Consider the following 17,422-nt stretch of genomic DNA (forward strand, 5'->3'; position numbering starts at 1 on the left):
GTGGTTGCTTGATTATTTATTATGTTTTATTATGCAATATTAAGCATTTATAAATATAATTAAATTTTTTTTAATTTCAAAATTTTTATTGACACCTTGCAAGAAACGTTGCAAAGCCTGAAAGAAATGTGTGCATGCACCACGAAAATGTCAGTTAAGGCTTTTTGGCGACTCTTCCAATCTGCGTTTTTGTCCTTTGTAGCCGGAAGTTAAAAGGGCTTTGTTGTTGAAAATATCAACATAATACGTGTCTTCACACCTCGCTAGCTTTCTGGAAATTTTTTAGCTGACGAAGCGGAAAATTAATGCATTTTGTTTCATGTCTAAATTTAACCTGTTGCCTGTGATGTGGCTTTAGTTTGCTTGAACGGATATCTTCTGGTTGCAATTACTTTAAGAAAAGTGATAATTTCACTTGTTGAGGAAGCGATAGTCATTGTATATGTATGAACGTTTGCAAAGGAACGCATGGCTGTCGTAGCCTCGTAGGGCGTAATTATCTCATCAGGAAGTTTACATGCAGCGTCCACTTGTTTATATTCATTTGTAACAAAATCTTTCCATACCCAAGATAACTGATTTGGTTTATTGGATATGTGGTGCTATCACAATAAATGAATATACGTATTTTGTGGAGATATGGCGGCAGACATCAACCAAACTTTACACGACGAAGGACCCTGTTCTCAACATTCTGCTTCTATGTGCGGGAGCGATACAGATTGGAAAAGACGTACATTAGAACTGGAAGAGCAGTTGTTTTATTTGAGGGAAAGAGTGAATTCGCAAACGGTAAAAATTCGAGAGGCCGTCTCCCACAAGGTACATTGGATTTCGGATATAAATGTGAAGTCTCAATAGTCTATATGTGTTTAATACTTTTCACAGTTATTACAATATTTCGTGCGACTCCGACATTCGTGTTTAAAAGCATATAATATAATAGCATGTTTTTGTTTCCTGGAGTTAATGACTTCGTTTGTAAGCAACAGAATTTCCGATTTGTCAACATAAACAATGAAATGAAGAAATAGACGCATGTACACCGTTGGTATAAAATCATTACAAAAACAATTATGTTCAGTAAACGGCTAATGATTTGAAAACCGAATTTTTTTGAAAATCATGCCAAATGTAGCTTGCTTCAACACGCTTTACTACTATGAATAAGTTTGTGCCAAGCACATTAAGTTATTGGAACTTATGTGGACAATTCTTTTTATTTTATTTTACGGCGAATTGAAATACAATAGGAAATGTTGTCAGGCGCTCAATATTTGTATAACGCTTCATTGAAACGTCAAGGAATATCGAATTTCCAAAATCTTAAAGTTGTCACTAACAGAAAGAGCAATTCTTTTTTAAAATTTTGGGTAGTCAGAAAATTATGAAACAAGTTTAATTGGCATTTTAATTTCCTAAAATACTTTGATCTTGTTATGATTAAATTCCTGAAATATTTTAAATGACATATATATATATAGATATATTGTTTAAAAATAAAAGTTTCTCCGGATTTTATAAATAATAAAAAAAACCATAAATAATATAAAAACAATATAACAAATAAAGAATAAACAATAAACAATATAATGCCTGGATTACCAATCTTTAGACATATATACACATAGGAAGTTTATATTTGATGACTCTCCGTATAAAACAGTGCTCTATGCAAAAGAACAGAGCGTAAATATGTTTAGTGGTGTTGAGAAAAAATCACAAAACTACAGATTCATCCCGACAAGCCTGTTTCGTGATTGCTCACTCTTCAGGGGATTTAATTGAATAAAATACTTAAATGCTGAAAATATATATACAAGATGACGGAAGTTAGTGTATTAATCAATGTTTATAGTTACAAGTTATATGACAAGTTATATAACAGTGTTGTTTTTATAGATACAGGCTGCTGAAAACAAAGCATTGCAAGCTGAAATGAGGACAGAAAAGTTGCTTAAAACGGTAAAACTGGTTGTGAATTTTATTTTCAATAATTGTACACATTCGTTTTTCATTCCTGCTTTTCTCTTTTATTCCTTGGTCATGCTGTTTCTAGTCTATTTATTTTAAGTTTGAATGGTTAGATTGGTTGTATTTTAATTTTCTTTTAAACTTTCTAGGTCAAAGAACTTGAAGAAAGGATGCATTCGGCCGAAGATAAAGTTGTCAGATGTTATGAACGGGTATGAAGGAAGGCTAATAAAATAAACTTTAAATCACTGTTTTCATTTATTTTATGATTTTTCAGAATCAGCACTTGGAAGACATCATTGAGCAAAAGGAATCAGTGATCAGACAGCTGAGAAACACTGTGTCCCGAGTAAGTCTGGTTACTTTTTCATGCTGGTATTCCCATAAATACAGAAAATAAGGTTGTAGTTTTTTGTGTGCTCCTAAACATTTCTTCTCAGTTATTTTTTTGTCGAAAGTGGTTCCTTTCTTTGATGTTTGATGTAGCAAAGCAAAAGTGGTGAAAACAATGCACGATTATTTGAGGAAAAGATAGCAAAAGTGAAAGAATGGGTGGAAGAGGTAAATATTTATGCTGTTATTTCTTTAATATCACAGTTTTATATGTGGCTGCACATTTATATGATGTGTTAATGAGTGACTGCCATTCTGATCCAACATCTAGTGCAAACATACCATTGCTGATCTACAGTTACAAATACAAGAAAAGGAAGAGATTATACGAAAACTATCAAATGGCAAGTGCTTGCTAAGAAATTGACAATAAAATGATTTTTACAACTCACTTCTAAGTCAAAACACAAATAGCAAGTGTACCCATTGTTTGTTTTCTAAAAAAGAACTTGCCTTCATTTACAGTGCGTGAAAAAAAACTAAACAGTTCAAGTTCAGTAGAAGATAAAGATGGTGTTTCTAATATAGCAAGAACTATGTCCAAGTCAGAGATGGCATTGCCTCAAGATCATGGCAAAGTCAATGATATTGTTCCCGCCGTTCCAACACGTAGAGCATCCCTTGGTATACTCCATCGCACTAAGAGTACCCCAATCAAATCTAGTGGCAGGCCTTCACTCAAGACATTGAAGGAATCAAATGTGAACTCTGTTGATAAGACGGAAGCATCACAAATAAGTAAATATGTTCTCACAAGATCAAACAGTGTTAGTTATAAATCAGAGACAAAGGATGAGTTTCCTGATAGGACATATATGGTTTTGGAATCAAACAATGATAGCATATATGCTGTATCAAAAAAACACAAATTATATGTGTCAGCTGAGAACAAAAATAATGAGCAACATATGACTGGGAAAGAAAAGTCAAAACAGCTTACTCAATCAAGTGAAGAGGAAATTGAACATGTCAGTGACGTTGAACTATCTCCTGCCATTGATAAAGAGAAGATTGAGCTTGTTGATGAGTTGGTAAAATCTTTGGAAAGTCAAAATAGTAATGATTTAGAACAACATGTTGTAACAGTTAAATTTAGCACTGACAACGGTATGCTTACTGCTAACGGAGTGACTGCAGCAATGAAACCTGGAACAGAGTCAGATAGTACCAAAAAGGATATTAGCACTTCAAAACAAAGTGTAAAGCTGGCAATCAAACCTGGTACTGATGCAAAAGGTTATACAAAGTTAATACCTGTTGATAAAAGAATGAATGAAGATGTTGATATCTCATCAAAAACAAAGGAAACATTTAAAAGCTATGTACCTAATGAATTTCTTGAGAACAGAGTTAATTCAGAAAAGATTGTTGTTGAGAGTGCAAACACATCGTCATATGTGAAAGCGTCTTGGGTAAATAGAGTTTGTTGAAGTGAAAATTTTACAGCCTGAAACTTTAAACTGAACTTTTGTAAAACAATATTATATCATTCTTATGTTAATTTTTTGTTCATTTAAATGTTTTGTTTCTTAGATGCAACCCCATAAAGTGCTGAATCCTGTTTTTAATGGAGTTATTACTTCTGAAGAGTGTAAGAAATTAGATTTGAAAGAGTTGTGAAAGTTGATATGAAATGAATAAACAGCTGTATTAAGATTTTAACTACTTTTTTGTTTCAATTTCAAGTTTGTGGAAAGTTGTCTATACTGGTTACCATGGTGTAGAAACAATTCACATGTTATGATAACTATCATATTTTATATCTCTTCTTATCATTTAGGGAAAAAAAGTTCAGATGTAAAAATTATCAATGGTACTTGTAATGGATTTCCGTCTAACATTAATCAAGTAGTGTATTAATCCTAGAGCTTGTGCATTATTTCTTTTTTTTTAATTATTTCAATATGGTGCTTGATTTTATTTTTAAAACAGGTTTTGAGTTGCCCTGTTTATGCCCAACTTGAAGGGGTAAGATTGCTCTATCATTTGTTGATCTCTTTTTCTTAAAACAGTATATTATAACAATCTTAACTACAAAAATGAATTCCTGTAAAGTAACTGCCAAATATAGGCAACAGCTCCTTACATTATATAATGCAATTTTTTATATACAATATCTTAATATTTTCTCAAACTAATGGCTACTTTTTCATTCTTTTTCTTGTACAGCGAGCATCGGAGATCTTAGATCGTCCTTGTACTGGGGACTCAACTGATTCGTCTGACAATGATAACGACTCCTCCATCGATTGTGATTCATCATCCGTATCAAGAGTAAAGAGTATCTCTGTGAGTGATCGTATTTTACGTAGAGGAAGCACAAGAAAGAAAGTCTTGAAAACGTGTGCTCAATATACAACGCATAACTTGAAAAGTGTAAGTTCAGCCTAGGTTTTTTCTGCTTATCATATCATTAAGACTTTGTGTTTATTTGTGCTCGATATTTTCTTCTTGGTACGATCCAGACATCCGGTTGGAAATTTTCCAGAAAGGTGGTAATTTTTTTAAAGGCATATGAAAACATCTGTCTAACTGAATTTGTGACATACTGGGGATTGCTTCTACATATATGTTATATTATGAATGTTGACTTCATGTCAAAAAAGCTGTGTGGCAAAGTCTACTTACGTATTCTTTGTTACAGGAATCTCCTCAGAAAGCTGGTTATCTCACCAAACTTGGTGGTAGGGTTAAAAATTGGAAGCGAAGATGGTTCGTTCTCAGTGAAGACAAACTCACTTATTATAAGACTGAGGTATACTATTTTTTTATGTGACATTTCAAATTCACAAAAGGCTTTTTTAATTTTGTCGTGTTTTTTTAGAATGACACAAATAAAAAAGCCCTTGGACAAATCCCACTTGGTGGTTTCTGCGAGATAACACGAACAGAAGGAAGTCAGTCTTTTCAGGTATTATATCTGTGTGACTTGTGATTTTACATGTTTATGAAGGATGTGAATAAAATTTAATTGCTGACTGTTATTCGAGAATATTTAATTTCTATGATGCTAGGTATCCTTAGGTCAGCGGTCACTATGATGCTAGGTATCCTTAGGTCAGCGGTCACTATGATGCTAGGTATCCTTAGGTCAGTGGTCACTATGATGCTAGGTATCCTTAGGTCAGCGGTCACTATGATGCTAGGTATCCTTAGGTCAGCGGTCACGCTGTACCACGCTGCTGTACCATCGTTGTTTTTTTAATACCATTTTGTGTTATTCCTTTGTGAGTTAACTTATTGATATGAATTAATTTGAATTTGAATCTAGTCAGGAAGATATTTCAAAACTTTAACGCCTTTGCTAAGAACACTGCGAACTTTACTTAAAATCTCCCCTTTGAAAAAATTTTTCTGTAATGACCTACTGGTGTGTGTTTAGATTGATACTGCAAAGCGTAAATATTATATGACTGGCGAATCTATTGAAGAAATAGACGATTGGTTAAAAGGTGATTCTTAATAATCATGACGTAGTAAATAAGATATTTTGTATTCAATCCCAGTTGTTGTTGATTAACACTTTCTTATTTAGTAATTCAAAATGTTCTTAAAAAGTATATGACAAGCCCGCTTCTTGTTCAAATCAATGAAAAAACTTTCATGAAAGGATGGATGACGAAGGTTGAAAGTCTACATTTTCGTCTGTACCTTGAGAAAGAAATAAAGAAATGTATTTGAACTTTGTCTTTTTATATATTTTGTCCCTTAGATTAAACATGGGAAATCCAAACGTGTTTATTGCATATTGCGTGGAAAGATTTTATGTTTTTATAAAAACGAGAATGATCAGGTGATGAAATGATTTGTATAATGATTTGTATGATTTGTATAAACGCTCCGAGTGCAAAGATCTTATCATTTTGTTGTTCTCAGTCTCCTCCACTTTGGCTCAACATGAAAGAAATGCACGTTGAGAAGTCAGAGAATGGCCACTCAGAAGAGTTGGAGCGTGACGAGAACGATGAGCAACGATCTTTGCGGTTTATGTTGAGATTGTGTAATGAAAACCAACCAACATCAAATTCTGTTTATCTTTCCTTTGATAACAAACAGAACCTTGTAAGTTGATGATTTTGTATTATAAACAGAACAAACTTGTGCACAATATCCTGTCACAAACTCGTACCAACAGCAAAACTTTTCATGTCAGTTTAGAGCTTTCTCACACGATCACTAGGCATGGCTTGCTAGCCATAGCTTGTCTCTTTTATTACTACTTGTCATAGCTCATCTCCATGATTGCCAATCCTCACTCATCTCCATTCTAACCAGTCATAACTCGTCTCCATTTTAACTAGTCATAGCTCATCTCCATTCTAACCAGTCATAGCTCATCTCCATTCTAACCAGTCATAGCTCATCTCTATTCTAACCAGTCATAGCTCGTCTCCATTCTAACCAGTCATAGCTCATCTCCATTCTAGGCAGTCATAACTCATCTCCATTTTAACCAGTCATAACTCATCTCCATTTTAACCAGTCATAACTCATCTCCATTTTAACCAGTCATAACTCATCTCCATTTCAACCAGTCATAACTCATCTCCATTTTAACCAGTCATAGCTCATCTCCATTCTAACCAGTCATAGCTCATCTCCATTCTAACCAGTCATAACTCATCTCTATTCTAACCAGTCATAGCTCGTCTCCATTCTAACCAGTCATAGCTCATCTCCATTCTAACCAGTCATAACTCATCTCCATTTTAACCAGTCATAGCTCATCTCCATTCTAACCAGTCATAACTCATCTCCATATTAACTAGTCATAGCTCATCTGCATTCTAACCAGTCATAGCTCATCTCCATTCTAGGCAGTCATTACTCATCTCCATTCTAACCAGTCATAACTCATCTCCATTCTAGGCAGTCATAACTTATCTCCATTCTAACCAGTCATAGCTCATCTCCATTCTAGGCAGTCATAACGCATCTCCATTCTAACCAGTCATAGCTCATCTCCATTCTAAGCAGTCATAGCTCGTCTCCATTTTAACCAGTCATTGCTCATCTCCATTTTAACCAGTCATAGCTCACCTCCATTTTAACCAGTCATAGCTCATCTCCATTCTAACCAGTCATAGTTCATCTCCATTCTAACCAGTCATAGCTCATCTCCATTCTAACCAGTCATTGCTCATCTCCATTCTAACCAGTCATAGCTCATCTCCATTCTAACCAGTCATAGCTCATCTCCATTCTAACCAGTCATAGCTCATCTCTATTCTAGCTTTTCATGGTTAACTTCCTACTAATTTCCATAAATATTTTATGAAAAAGAATGCGTGGTTGTATCATTTGACGTTGGCGTCTGGAAATAGTTTAGTTGGGACTGAATTTGAAAAGATCATTGTAACCTTAAAGGAAGAAAATGACTTTGGTAAGCAGGTTTTGGTATGTTTGATAAAGTCTTTTGAAAACGTTTGCTTGCTTTTTCTGTCTTTACATATAAATGATGTTCATAATAAGATTTGAAAGAAGTGACTGTCGATCTGTTACATGCAAATGTAATCAATTCCACTTTTTGTTAAATGAAGTATCACTGAATGTTACAGTCGCCTAATTCAAAGTGTGACACTTTATTTACAACATAGAAAATCCATTGTGGAACAGTTCCATTATAACGCATTCAAAGGATCCACTGGAATCTTCTTTGACCACGTTACCTTCAGCGGAACTAGAGAATAAAGCATTACAGCTCTTCAAAGTGAGGAAGCACTTTTTAAAAACTGTCGATCTTTTAAATCTCAAATCAGAGATTTCTGATTTTGTTATTTTCCTTCATGTCGATTTTTCTAGTCAATTCAGTTGTTTTGTGACACGGAATGCGTGCGAGGTCCTGCACTTGATTATCACGTAGCCAATGCCCAGAATGCATTGCAAATGTGTTTGACACATACAGAGTTGAAGGAGGAGATGTATTGTCAGTTAATTAAGCAGACTGCAAAGCATGTTCATCTACTGAGTGAGTCAGCCAGCGAACTGGAGGTATTGACTTCATTATAACTATGTAACATCAACGACCTGCATCTTTTCTAAAATTCTTATAAATTTTTGCTTTTGAAAATTGCCAACTGTGTCCATTTTTAGTACTTTCTGTTTAGATATTGGTAGAGGTAGATCGCCCGGGCTCTAACGATTCACTTTAGTTTCTGTTTAGCCTACGCTCTTCGAGTGCTATTTTATGATACTTTATTATTGTCGTCTTGGAGATAAAACTATTTTTCGCCATAGAAAAGGCGAAGTCTTTGCTTTTCATGCAATTATTTGTAGCAAATTCTAGGTGGAAAAATTGATCAATTCAGTTATCCACATTTACATTTCTTCACACTAAATTTTCGATCGTTTCTGTTCACCAATGTCTTTCTTTTTAGCGTTTTCTTGAGTTACGTTCTGAATGGTTAACGACGAAGCGGTCGCCTTCCGTGTCATCTACAGGTACAATAGATCTTCGTCCAATCAAAGAATATGTGTACGAACAATGTTGGCAACTGTTGGTGTTATGTTGTACCTTGTTTCTGCCACGTGGTCATGTCATGTGGTTTCTCGAGGCTTACTTAAAGAAATGTGCTGCAAACGAGTAAGTACCAAAGATCCTGCTTCGACTGAAAATATGCCTTTGTAGTCAAATTTTAAGTTTTTATATGTCATGTCATGTTATAGTGAATGTTATTTTGTATATTTGATCCCGTTTCAAAGCAAGCGATCTTTTTGAATTTGCTGGAAAACTCACAAAATTCAGTGAAAATTGACATGGAGGAGAAAAAGTTCTTTCTAACGTTTTTGTGGTTTGCAATTTTTTCGTTGCGTTCTGTTTCAGGACAATTATTGGAGAATATGCCAAATTTTGTCAGCGATGTTTAAAGAGAACTATATTAAATGGTGTAAGGGAAGATGGTCCATCACGAATGGAGGTAATATTTGTATAATTATCAATTTATTTGATAAACGTATTCTGCGTCGTAAACAGTGAGGATTGACTAAATTCAAGCTATTATGATTCTATTTCTTTTTACTTAAATTAAATTCTATTTTTTATTAAATTCTGAGATGATATAAATAAATGAACGTAAATACAATGGAAGCTTTCCTAATGGACAGCTTTCGTAAGCAGTCACTGCTTTTGGGTTCTATAAAATATTGTCTCTCATAACCTTTCATAAGCGGACACTTCCCGTAAGCAGGGACGAAGTCCTGGTTTGGAGAATGTCTTTTTACGTGAGGTTCGACTGTAAATAGCTGTATTTAACCCAAACTTCACATCTCTAAATCTTAGAACAATCTTCCTGTTAATTCATAGGTGCTATCTGTTCTCGGCGATCCTTTTCAAAAGAAACACTCTATGAAAATTTCTGTTCATTTTGTTAACAATACTTCGGAAGATTTTGGTTTCGATGCGGCCACGACTGTTCAAGAACTTATTGACGCCATAAACTCGGTTTGTATCACCATCCATAGATTAGTTCATTCGAGATGTTAGAACGATTTGTAAGATTTCTTGTTGTTTTTATATAGGAGATAGGTATACGATCAATTGAACAGAGTGGCTATGCTTTGTACACGGATAATCCTGTCAACACTGTTGAACATTGTTTACAAACTAGTGTTAAGGTGTTGTTCATTAATCTATAAAACCGTTAAATTACGTCATCGAGAATAATCGTGACATTTCCTGTAGGTATGTGACGTCATCTCCAAATGGGAGAAAGCTGTGCAGAGTAAGCAGGGAAGACTTAAACCAAACCGAACGATACGGTTCACCTACAAGAATAGGTAGGCCAGATGATAATCTTATTAATTATCGAAGTGGATGTTTCCATGGAAGATTGTATGTTAGATGTTTGTAGACGTAGGTCGTCCAGGTTTTTAGAGTCCTGAGGACTGCTGGACTTAATGTTAACCGACATTTCGTTAACCTTAGCTGTAGTCATCTTCAGAGTCAAGTGAGGAGTAAAAGTCAGATTTGCCGTATTTGTTGTCTGGTTCGTGCGTCATCGTATTGTCAGTATGTTTCCTATTCAGGAGGCATGTTTCCATTTCTCACTGTATGCTTCCATTTCTGTCTGCATGTTCCCTGTTCAGTCTGTATGTTTCCATTTCAGACTGTACATTTCCATTTCGGACTGTATATTTCCATTTACGACTGTATTTTTTCTCCCATTTCAGACTGTACTTCAAGAGTTTATCAAAAAATGAGACACAAACAGAACGTTATTTTCTAGTTTATCAAGTAAGACAATCTTATAATTTTTAAATCAAGTTCACTATCCTACTTGATTGTATTCGTATTTTGTATTTTATTAGACATTTAATGATGTTGTCTATGGTCGATTTCCTCTTTCAAAAGAACGCTATACGAAAATGGCTGCATTGATGGCTCAGGTAAATTCCCTTAATTAAATAAATAATGAATTAAAACACTTCATTCCGTGAACAAGTGTCACAAGCAATGATTTTGTGCACGTAGCATTATGTCATAACTACACCATGTCTAAATGTTTGTAAATGTGGATCGTCCAGGTTGGTATAGTCCTGAGAAGGACTGTTTTTGTTATTGTTGACTGACGTTTCGACAACCTTAGCGGTAGTCTCCCGGGTTCAAACCATTTACTTCACACCATGTCTACTTATAAATTATTGCATTGTTTTCTTATTTTAGATGGAATTTGGCGACCGTGTTGCAAAAGAAAATAAAAATGAAGAAAGAATATCTGCAATTCAAGAACGATTTTATCCAAGAAAATTCAGAGAATCAATGACGAATGATCAACGACGGTGAGTAATCACAACTTAATGATTCAATTATTACATGTTTACATTAAGCCTGATTTTGGAAATGTATAGTTTATGCATTAGTTTTATCGTTTTTTTAAATTTAATTTCCTACTAAACGTTTTGATTTGATGAAATGCAATTTGCAGTATTTGAAAAACTTGTTTTACTTCATGAGCCGAACAAACATTTTTTGTCTTCAATACGTTTGATGCCGAGATTTGAAACGCAGTTTTTATATGTAAGAGCTGTTGAGTGCATATTACGTAGATGCAACTTAAAACCTGGAGCCTTAGACTTACACATTATACATTACATTTTTCTTTAGGCAATTGCAAATCATGTTTCTCGATGCATGGCAACCATTGATGGGAAAGACGAAAGAAGAATGTATAACATGGTATTTGCATATAGCTAAAAGTTCTGCAACGTTTGGAGCGAAATTATTTATGGCAAAAGTAAGTATTTGAATCCAATTGTGGCGAGATCTTTGTCCATGCTGGTTCGTGAAAGCATGAAAACAAAATAAAATATGCTCAATTTTAGCAACGCCGCCTTGTTACAAAAAAACGGGAATCTGGTTGTGAGCATTTGGAAGAAATCTGGCTTGCTGTCGATGAGAATTGCATTAGCATTCTGGATGTTGTAAAAATGGTAAGATACTTGGATTTCTGTAGCCGATTACAGATTATTATTTCAGATTGAGGATGACAATAGCAAATTTGCTTTGTCAACGACATTAAGGTGTAGATGTTATAAATATATACACAAGAGCAAACCAATGAAGTGCAATTGAGTCAGTTTACTGCCCATCATTCCAGAATATCCGCATCAATATAGAAATAACTTTACGGGAACCCTTGAACGGTACATGATAATTTTTTAGAATCCAGTGTTCAAGTACAAATACAGATCAGTGGTAACATTTGGTGGATGGAAGGAAGATTTCATGTTGGTCGTGAATAAAACAACTCAAAAATTACCGGTAAAAGCGAACTTGGTACCGAACGATTGTTGTTTACAATGCCTCGAGGAAAGGTTTGTGAAATTTATCACTATTTCTCTGAAAAGTGTTGTAGGTAGAAAAAATCAAAAGTCAAAATTACTTAATGTCGAAAGTCTCCTTGTAAAAATATCGCTTTCTATAGTTTACTCGGTTTGTATTACTGTACTTCGTCAAACTGAGTGTTGGCTTGTTGCATCAAGAGTATATTATGTCTTCCACACACTCAGGTTTTAGAAATCACTCTACTTGTCGCCAGTTATATAAACGCTATCGTCCGTCAACAAGGATTAACCTTTGATGTTCAATGTACAACTGCAAGCAGCAGTGGTGCAGCTGATGACGATGTTAAAGTATGGGATATGGAAAGTACTGATTGGCCAGTCATCCCAGGAACTGGACTTTTATAAATGCAAATTACTTTGTGTGGTGTTAACGAGCAGTGTTGAAGGAGCCTGGTGCCAAGGACTGGATCGTTAATCACAAGTTGTGTGGTTAAATGACAGAAGAATTATTGAAAATTTCTATCAAAGAATTGTGATCCCATTTATCCAAGGAATTTTGATGCTGCTGGTCTTTAGGATTTTAGTTTTATAATAAATAGAATTTAGAATTCGACATTGTAACAATTACATGCAAAGTGGCGATGATGGTTGGGACGCTATCTACTTAAGGTGTCAAAGACCTTTGGTAGACTGATGAAAATGACGCGCAAGAATTATGACTCAACTAAATGATAATAATATGATGAATTATTTATGAAATTCAATGTTGTCTAGAATATTTAACTCATTAAAATCCCTAGAATACTCTTTTCAATCTTGATGATGGAGTTGACGATAAAAATATTTTAATAATGTCGTTCAAGACATAAAACATCGCGTATTGCTGACCATCTTATACATTCACTCTGTGAAATTTGAAAGAGTTTGTTTTTCAATAAGTTTGTAAAAGAGACCATCTTTGTCTTGTGTGAGCTGAAAATAAGTGCCAGACTGAAGAATTTTCCCACGATCTAGTACGACAATATTGTGAGCATTTTTTATTGTGGACAACCGATGGGCAATTGTTATAACAGTTCTATCTTTCATTAAACGATCCATTGCTTCTTGAACAAGATGTTCGCTCTCTGCATCTAGGGCACTGGAACGAGAAAGAACCCTGTTATTTTTATGGTAATCAACTCAGTTGGATTTCGTTATATGAAGTAATTAACTATTTGTTTAATTTTCTTTAACGTCCAAGGCTATTTAAAAATCATACTCAATCTTATTACCAAAGTTAAACAGAGGTGCCTCTCTAAGGGGAAGGCGTGCCTCTCTAAGGGGAAGGTGTGCCTCTCTAATGGGAAGGTGTGCCTCTCCCTGTTTTAAATAGTAAGTGCTGGTGATCGATCCAAAGTCAACAAAACAACTGCTTGTCTATCGAGTTTTAAAACATGGATATCCATTCTCCATAGACACACAGGTCCTACCTTGTAGCCTCGTCCAACACTAATATTTTTGGATTCTAAAAGCGTAAATAGATTTACAAATATTTATCAACCAACGCCATTAAAATCATAAATTAAACAGGCCGTACCTTCAACAATGCTCGAGCAATTGCAATCCGTTGGCGTTGTCCACCTAAACAAAAATGAACAATAAAGTACGTACATTCCTATCTTAATGTACTAAACCTTTTCATCGTCATAGAACATATAATATCCCTACATATCCTGCCATAATATGGGATTGTTAACCTGATAGAGCCAGTCCTTTCTCACCAACGACTGTTTCAAATCCTTGAGGAAAGCTTTGAATGAACTGAAGTGCATTTGCCTGTTTTGCCGCATTCATAACATCCTCGAATTTCAAATCACCATGCTCAGATCTCCAGGCAAAGGCAATATTATCCCGAATACTGCCTGAAAATAACACGGGCTCCTAGAAGGAAAAAATTCTTGTTACTTTAGTTTTGAAAATAAGTTTTCCACTTCTTTCCAGGTTTTCAACTTATGCTGAAGTAGACATGACAATTTTTTCATAAGCGGTAGTTTTTTAGGAAGAATTTCTGTTGCGGGTATGCTGTTTATTCGTATCTTGTAATCTTCTGGTCCTAAGTATAAAGTCACGCCTTAAAGTCTCTTCAAATTATACAGGTGCTTCTCGTAATGATTTAATTTTCATATGTTTGCGTTGGCTTATGTTGTGAAAATACAAGCTGAAAGAACCTGGCTAACGATTCCTATATGTTCACGCAACCAGTCCGGTTTTAGGCTACGAATGTCGTGTTCACCAATTAAAATCGAGCCAGAGTCTACGTCATAGAACCGTAGAAGCAGGGAAGTGATTGTACTTTTTCCAGATCCGCTGGGTCCAACGACGGCAGTCACACGACGAGCGGGAACAAACAAATTAAGAGAGGAAAATATGGGTACATCTGGACGTGTTGAGTACTTAAAATGAACATTTCGAAATTCAATTCCTTGGCGAAGATCGCCATCTGATAGACTTAGACCAGCTAAAGAAACAAAAATTGTCCATTATACAATTTAAGAATAGCAACGTCGTTGTCAAATTATGTTTTTCGCATTAAAGCTATCGTTTTCTTGGTTTAAATTGTGTTTGATTGTAGATGTCTTCAGTTGACTAGTATTATGATTTCTATAGGCAGCTAATCAACTATCAATGATTCTTCAAAATATTTTATCAATTTACCTGAACGAGCTATTCTTGGTTCTCTATCCAACAGCTGCCACAGTCGCGAGCTGGCACCAACACCTTTCATCAGCTCTGAGTAAAATGAGCTTAAGCCTAAACAACGAAAGTGAAGATGATGTTATAAATAACCTATTCAATAACATCAAAATTCACTGCAATCTTTAACACCTGAAACAGAGACGCCAACCCAGGCAGCGTAAACCATAAACGAGGTCAAACCACCAACAGTTATTTGTGACAAGGAAACCATATTCCCTCCGAAGTAAAGAACAAGTAACACAATTAGATTACCCGATAAACCTGTCTGAATTAAGATGAATTATTTCGTCATTTTCATTGGAAAAGACAGCGACAAATGAGTCTGTAAATCTTTCATTTGCCAAAGTCAAAAAGCAATCTCTATCTCCATGGTTCTCAAAAAGATTATCCGAAATGCAAAGGCCGCGGTATTGAATGAAAACTAAACGCAACCAAGATAAAAGCTAAATAGTAAACGAAGCCAATGTACAAGAGAAATCACTTACGAAACCCCAGAATATCCCAGAAGCTATGGCTTCTTTTTTAGTCAATTTGAAAACTTCCCCAATCTTGCTTTGGTACCTATGTTGAACAAATTAAATCAATAGATTCTGCGCCATGATATTTTGTTAACGCTATTTACCTTGTTATTTGTGTTTCCTCTTGACCAAATGCTTGAACAGTACGAATATTACTTAAAGATTCCTCTGCGATCTAAAAATAAGTGAATGCTCCATTCAACTGAATAATAGATAACTAATAAAACCATTAATCAAAAACACTTCTTTCTTACATTTGTTGAAATAGCAAGCAAATCTCGAACTTTTCTTGTTATTCCACGTAAATATCGACCATAAACCACAGAGATAACCGCAACAGGTGGAACAATTCCCATGACAACTGATGCAAGTTTTGGTGAGGTGTAATACTAAAGTAATTTTATTATAAGGGTTATATTAATTAGTTTTATACAGAATTTTCCTCCCTCCATCAAAAAATCTTGTCTGGTGTTTTTATCGAAGGTTGATTCTCTAGTCATTTCATATTTCAGTCAAGACTTCATCATAAGTGATCTGGTGTTGAAACTTCACTTCTAATTCCCTTCAGACGTTGATTGAAAGTCAAACCTTACAGTCCAGCAATGATGTTGAAACTTGATTCTACAAGTTCAAGTCTCTGTCTTATCTTCATCATTAAATTAATTTCATCACTTTACAGAATACTGATGAATAAAAGTTAATTACCATCATTGACATGCCAGCTGTCCCCTGAACTAAAGCTCGCAAACCATCTGACACTTTGTATGTTATGGCATGCCCTACTAAAGATGTATCACCAGAAAGACGATTCACAAGTTCACCAGTTCCTCTCTTATCAAAAAATGCAATTTCTTGATTGGTGATTGACTGAAAAAGTTTGTATCGTAGGTTGTAAATTATTCTCTCACCTAAAAAAGTAATTGGACATTGGTAGTGAAGTATTATCAAAGGAAATATAGAGTAGGTATCAATATAAAATGTACCTGATGTGTAAATAAGATAAACACGAAATGCATTGGCAACAGCTCCAACCAGAAATACACCACATAATATTTTTGAAAAACTGGTCAATGTTTCTTTCATTATTGTATCATTTTCATTTTCAGTATAAATTATGTCAATTATTTTACCCATAGCAAATGGTACAGTCATTGTGACACCAGATGAAACAAATAACAGCACCACAGCACCTACAAGAAAACCAAGTTGTATTAAATGATATCTGAAAAGTAGCTTCTACAATCCATTAGATACAACGTGCCCAATTGGGTGTGACCCATTGTGACCCTCAAGGTAGAGCATGTACTTGGCTCTAAGTAACCTGAATGGTTACCTGCTATTCTTAGGGCTTCTGGTCTTGCTAAACCAAACAATCGCCTCAAATCTGATAACTTATTTTTTGAATTTGATGCATCCGAAGTTAATCTTCTGTCGAAATACAATCCTTTCGTTACAAAGTTTTTGGAGCCTATTGATATTTTCGACTTTGATCTCTTTTGGAAATGGATAAGAAATCTTCTCGACTTGCCAGCAAAATCATGAAGATGTTCAGCAACATTATACCATTTACTATGTTTCTTCGAGCTGTTCTTCAGCCATAAATTCAAGAGAGCCCTGATTGCCATTTTCTAAGGAAACGTGCTAACTACAGGCCGTATTATTAGTAGAATAAGAAAATCAATCGCACCATGTGTCTATTTTCTCACAGAAAGTTCCAATGTTGGAGTTTTAGCGAGACATAAAGAAAAGAAAAGATGACATAAGATTTACTATGACCTAACTTTGAAGTTTGAACCGTTGTTCAAGGAAAGTTTTAGGAAATTTCACGGAATGTTCACTTAGTTCACACGTGGCTGAGATGCTAAGAGTGACAGCCATAGACGGTTAAAGGCCTTTTTCTCTAAGAATTTGTCTTTTTCAACGGTCTTATAAGCTTTATTTCCTAAATACATAAAATTTTGTTTCATAAACTGTTGATGGATGAAGAATATTTGTTTCGTTTGTGGCGTTTCGACTTC

The 17,422-nt window shown here is 34.9% G+C and overlaps 2 protein-coding genes across 2 annotated transcripts; one reads left to right on the forward strand and one right to left on the reverse strand.

Moving 5' to 3' along the window:
- The first annotated feature begins 275 nt into the window (after positions 1–275).
- On the forward strand, positions 276–12,964 carry LOC124441232 (pleckstrin homology domain-containing family H member 1-like). Its single transcript, XM_046991670.1, is given in 33 exon segments — positions 276–822; positions 1,903–1,965; positions 2,124–2,186; positions 2,252–2,323; positions 2,461–2,535; positions 2,639–2,711; positions 2,833–3,779; positions 3,901–3,958; positions 4,148–4,215; positions 4,300–4,335; positions 4,537–4,743; positions 5,012–5,122; positions 5,192–5,278; positions 5,750–5,819; positions 5,903–5,991; positions 6,080–6,160; positions 6,244–6,429; positions 7,651–7,750; positions 7,965–8,077; positions 8,170–8,358; positions 8,745–8,950; positions 9,191–9,284; positions 9,671–9,808; positions 9,886–9,981; positions 10,049–10,143; positions 10,537–10,600; positions 10,675–10,752; positions 11,030–11,145; positions 11,471–11,600; positions 11,689–11,796; positions 12,029–12,119; positions 12,122–12,180; positions 12,376–12,964. Coding segments are annotated over 33 exon segments (4,326 nt in total). The 5' UTR covers positions 276–639; the 3' UTR covers positions 12,556–12,964.
- Positions 12,864–17,205, reverse strand: LOC124441234 (ATP-binding cassette sub-family B member 10, mitochondrial-like). The gene is made up of 13 exons (XM_046991671.1): positions 16,738–17,205; positions 16,388–16,594; positions 16,110–16,312; positions 15,659–15,793; positions 15,509–15,579; positions 15,372–15,447; positions 15,016–15,151; positions 14,845–14,940; positions 14,358–14,647; positions 13,887–14,070; positions 13,727–13,770; positions 13,620–13,654; positions 12,864–13,288 (listed from the first exon to the last, which is right to left on the reverse strand). Exons 1-13 carry the CDS (start codon positions 17,027–17,029, stop codon positions 13,051–13,053), a joined length of 2,007 nt encoding a protein of 668 aa, XP_046847627.1. The 5' UTR covers positions 17,030–17,205; the 3' UTR covers positions 12,864–13,050.
- Between the last annotated feature and the right edge of the window lie 217 nt (positions 17,206–17,422).

Source organism: Xenia sp. Carnegie-2017, unplaced genomic scaffold (assembly GCF_021976095.1).
Source record: "Xenia sp. Carnegie-2017 unplaced genomic scaffold, XeniaSp_v1 HiC_scaffold_20, whole genome shotgun sequence".
Lineage (NCBI taxonomy): Eukaryota > Metazoa > Cnidaria > Anthozoa > Malacalcyonacea > Xeniidae > Xenia > Xenia sp. Carnegie-2017.

Bases quoted from the DNA above. Each gene is read 5' to 3' on its own strand.
- LOC124441234 (XM_046991671.1), bottom strand. From the start codon at position 17,029: ATGGCAATCAGGGCTCTCTTGAATTTATGGCTGAAGAACAGCTCGAAG. The intron at 16,313-16,387 runs GTACATTTTATA...TTACTTTTTTAG, and splicing joins TTATCTTATTTACACATCAG to GTGAGAGAATAATTTACAAC. The intron at 13,655-13,726 runs GTACGGCCTGTT...TTACGCTTTTAG, and splicing joins TTGCTCGAGCATTGTTGAAG to AATCCAAAAATATTAGTGTT.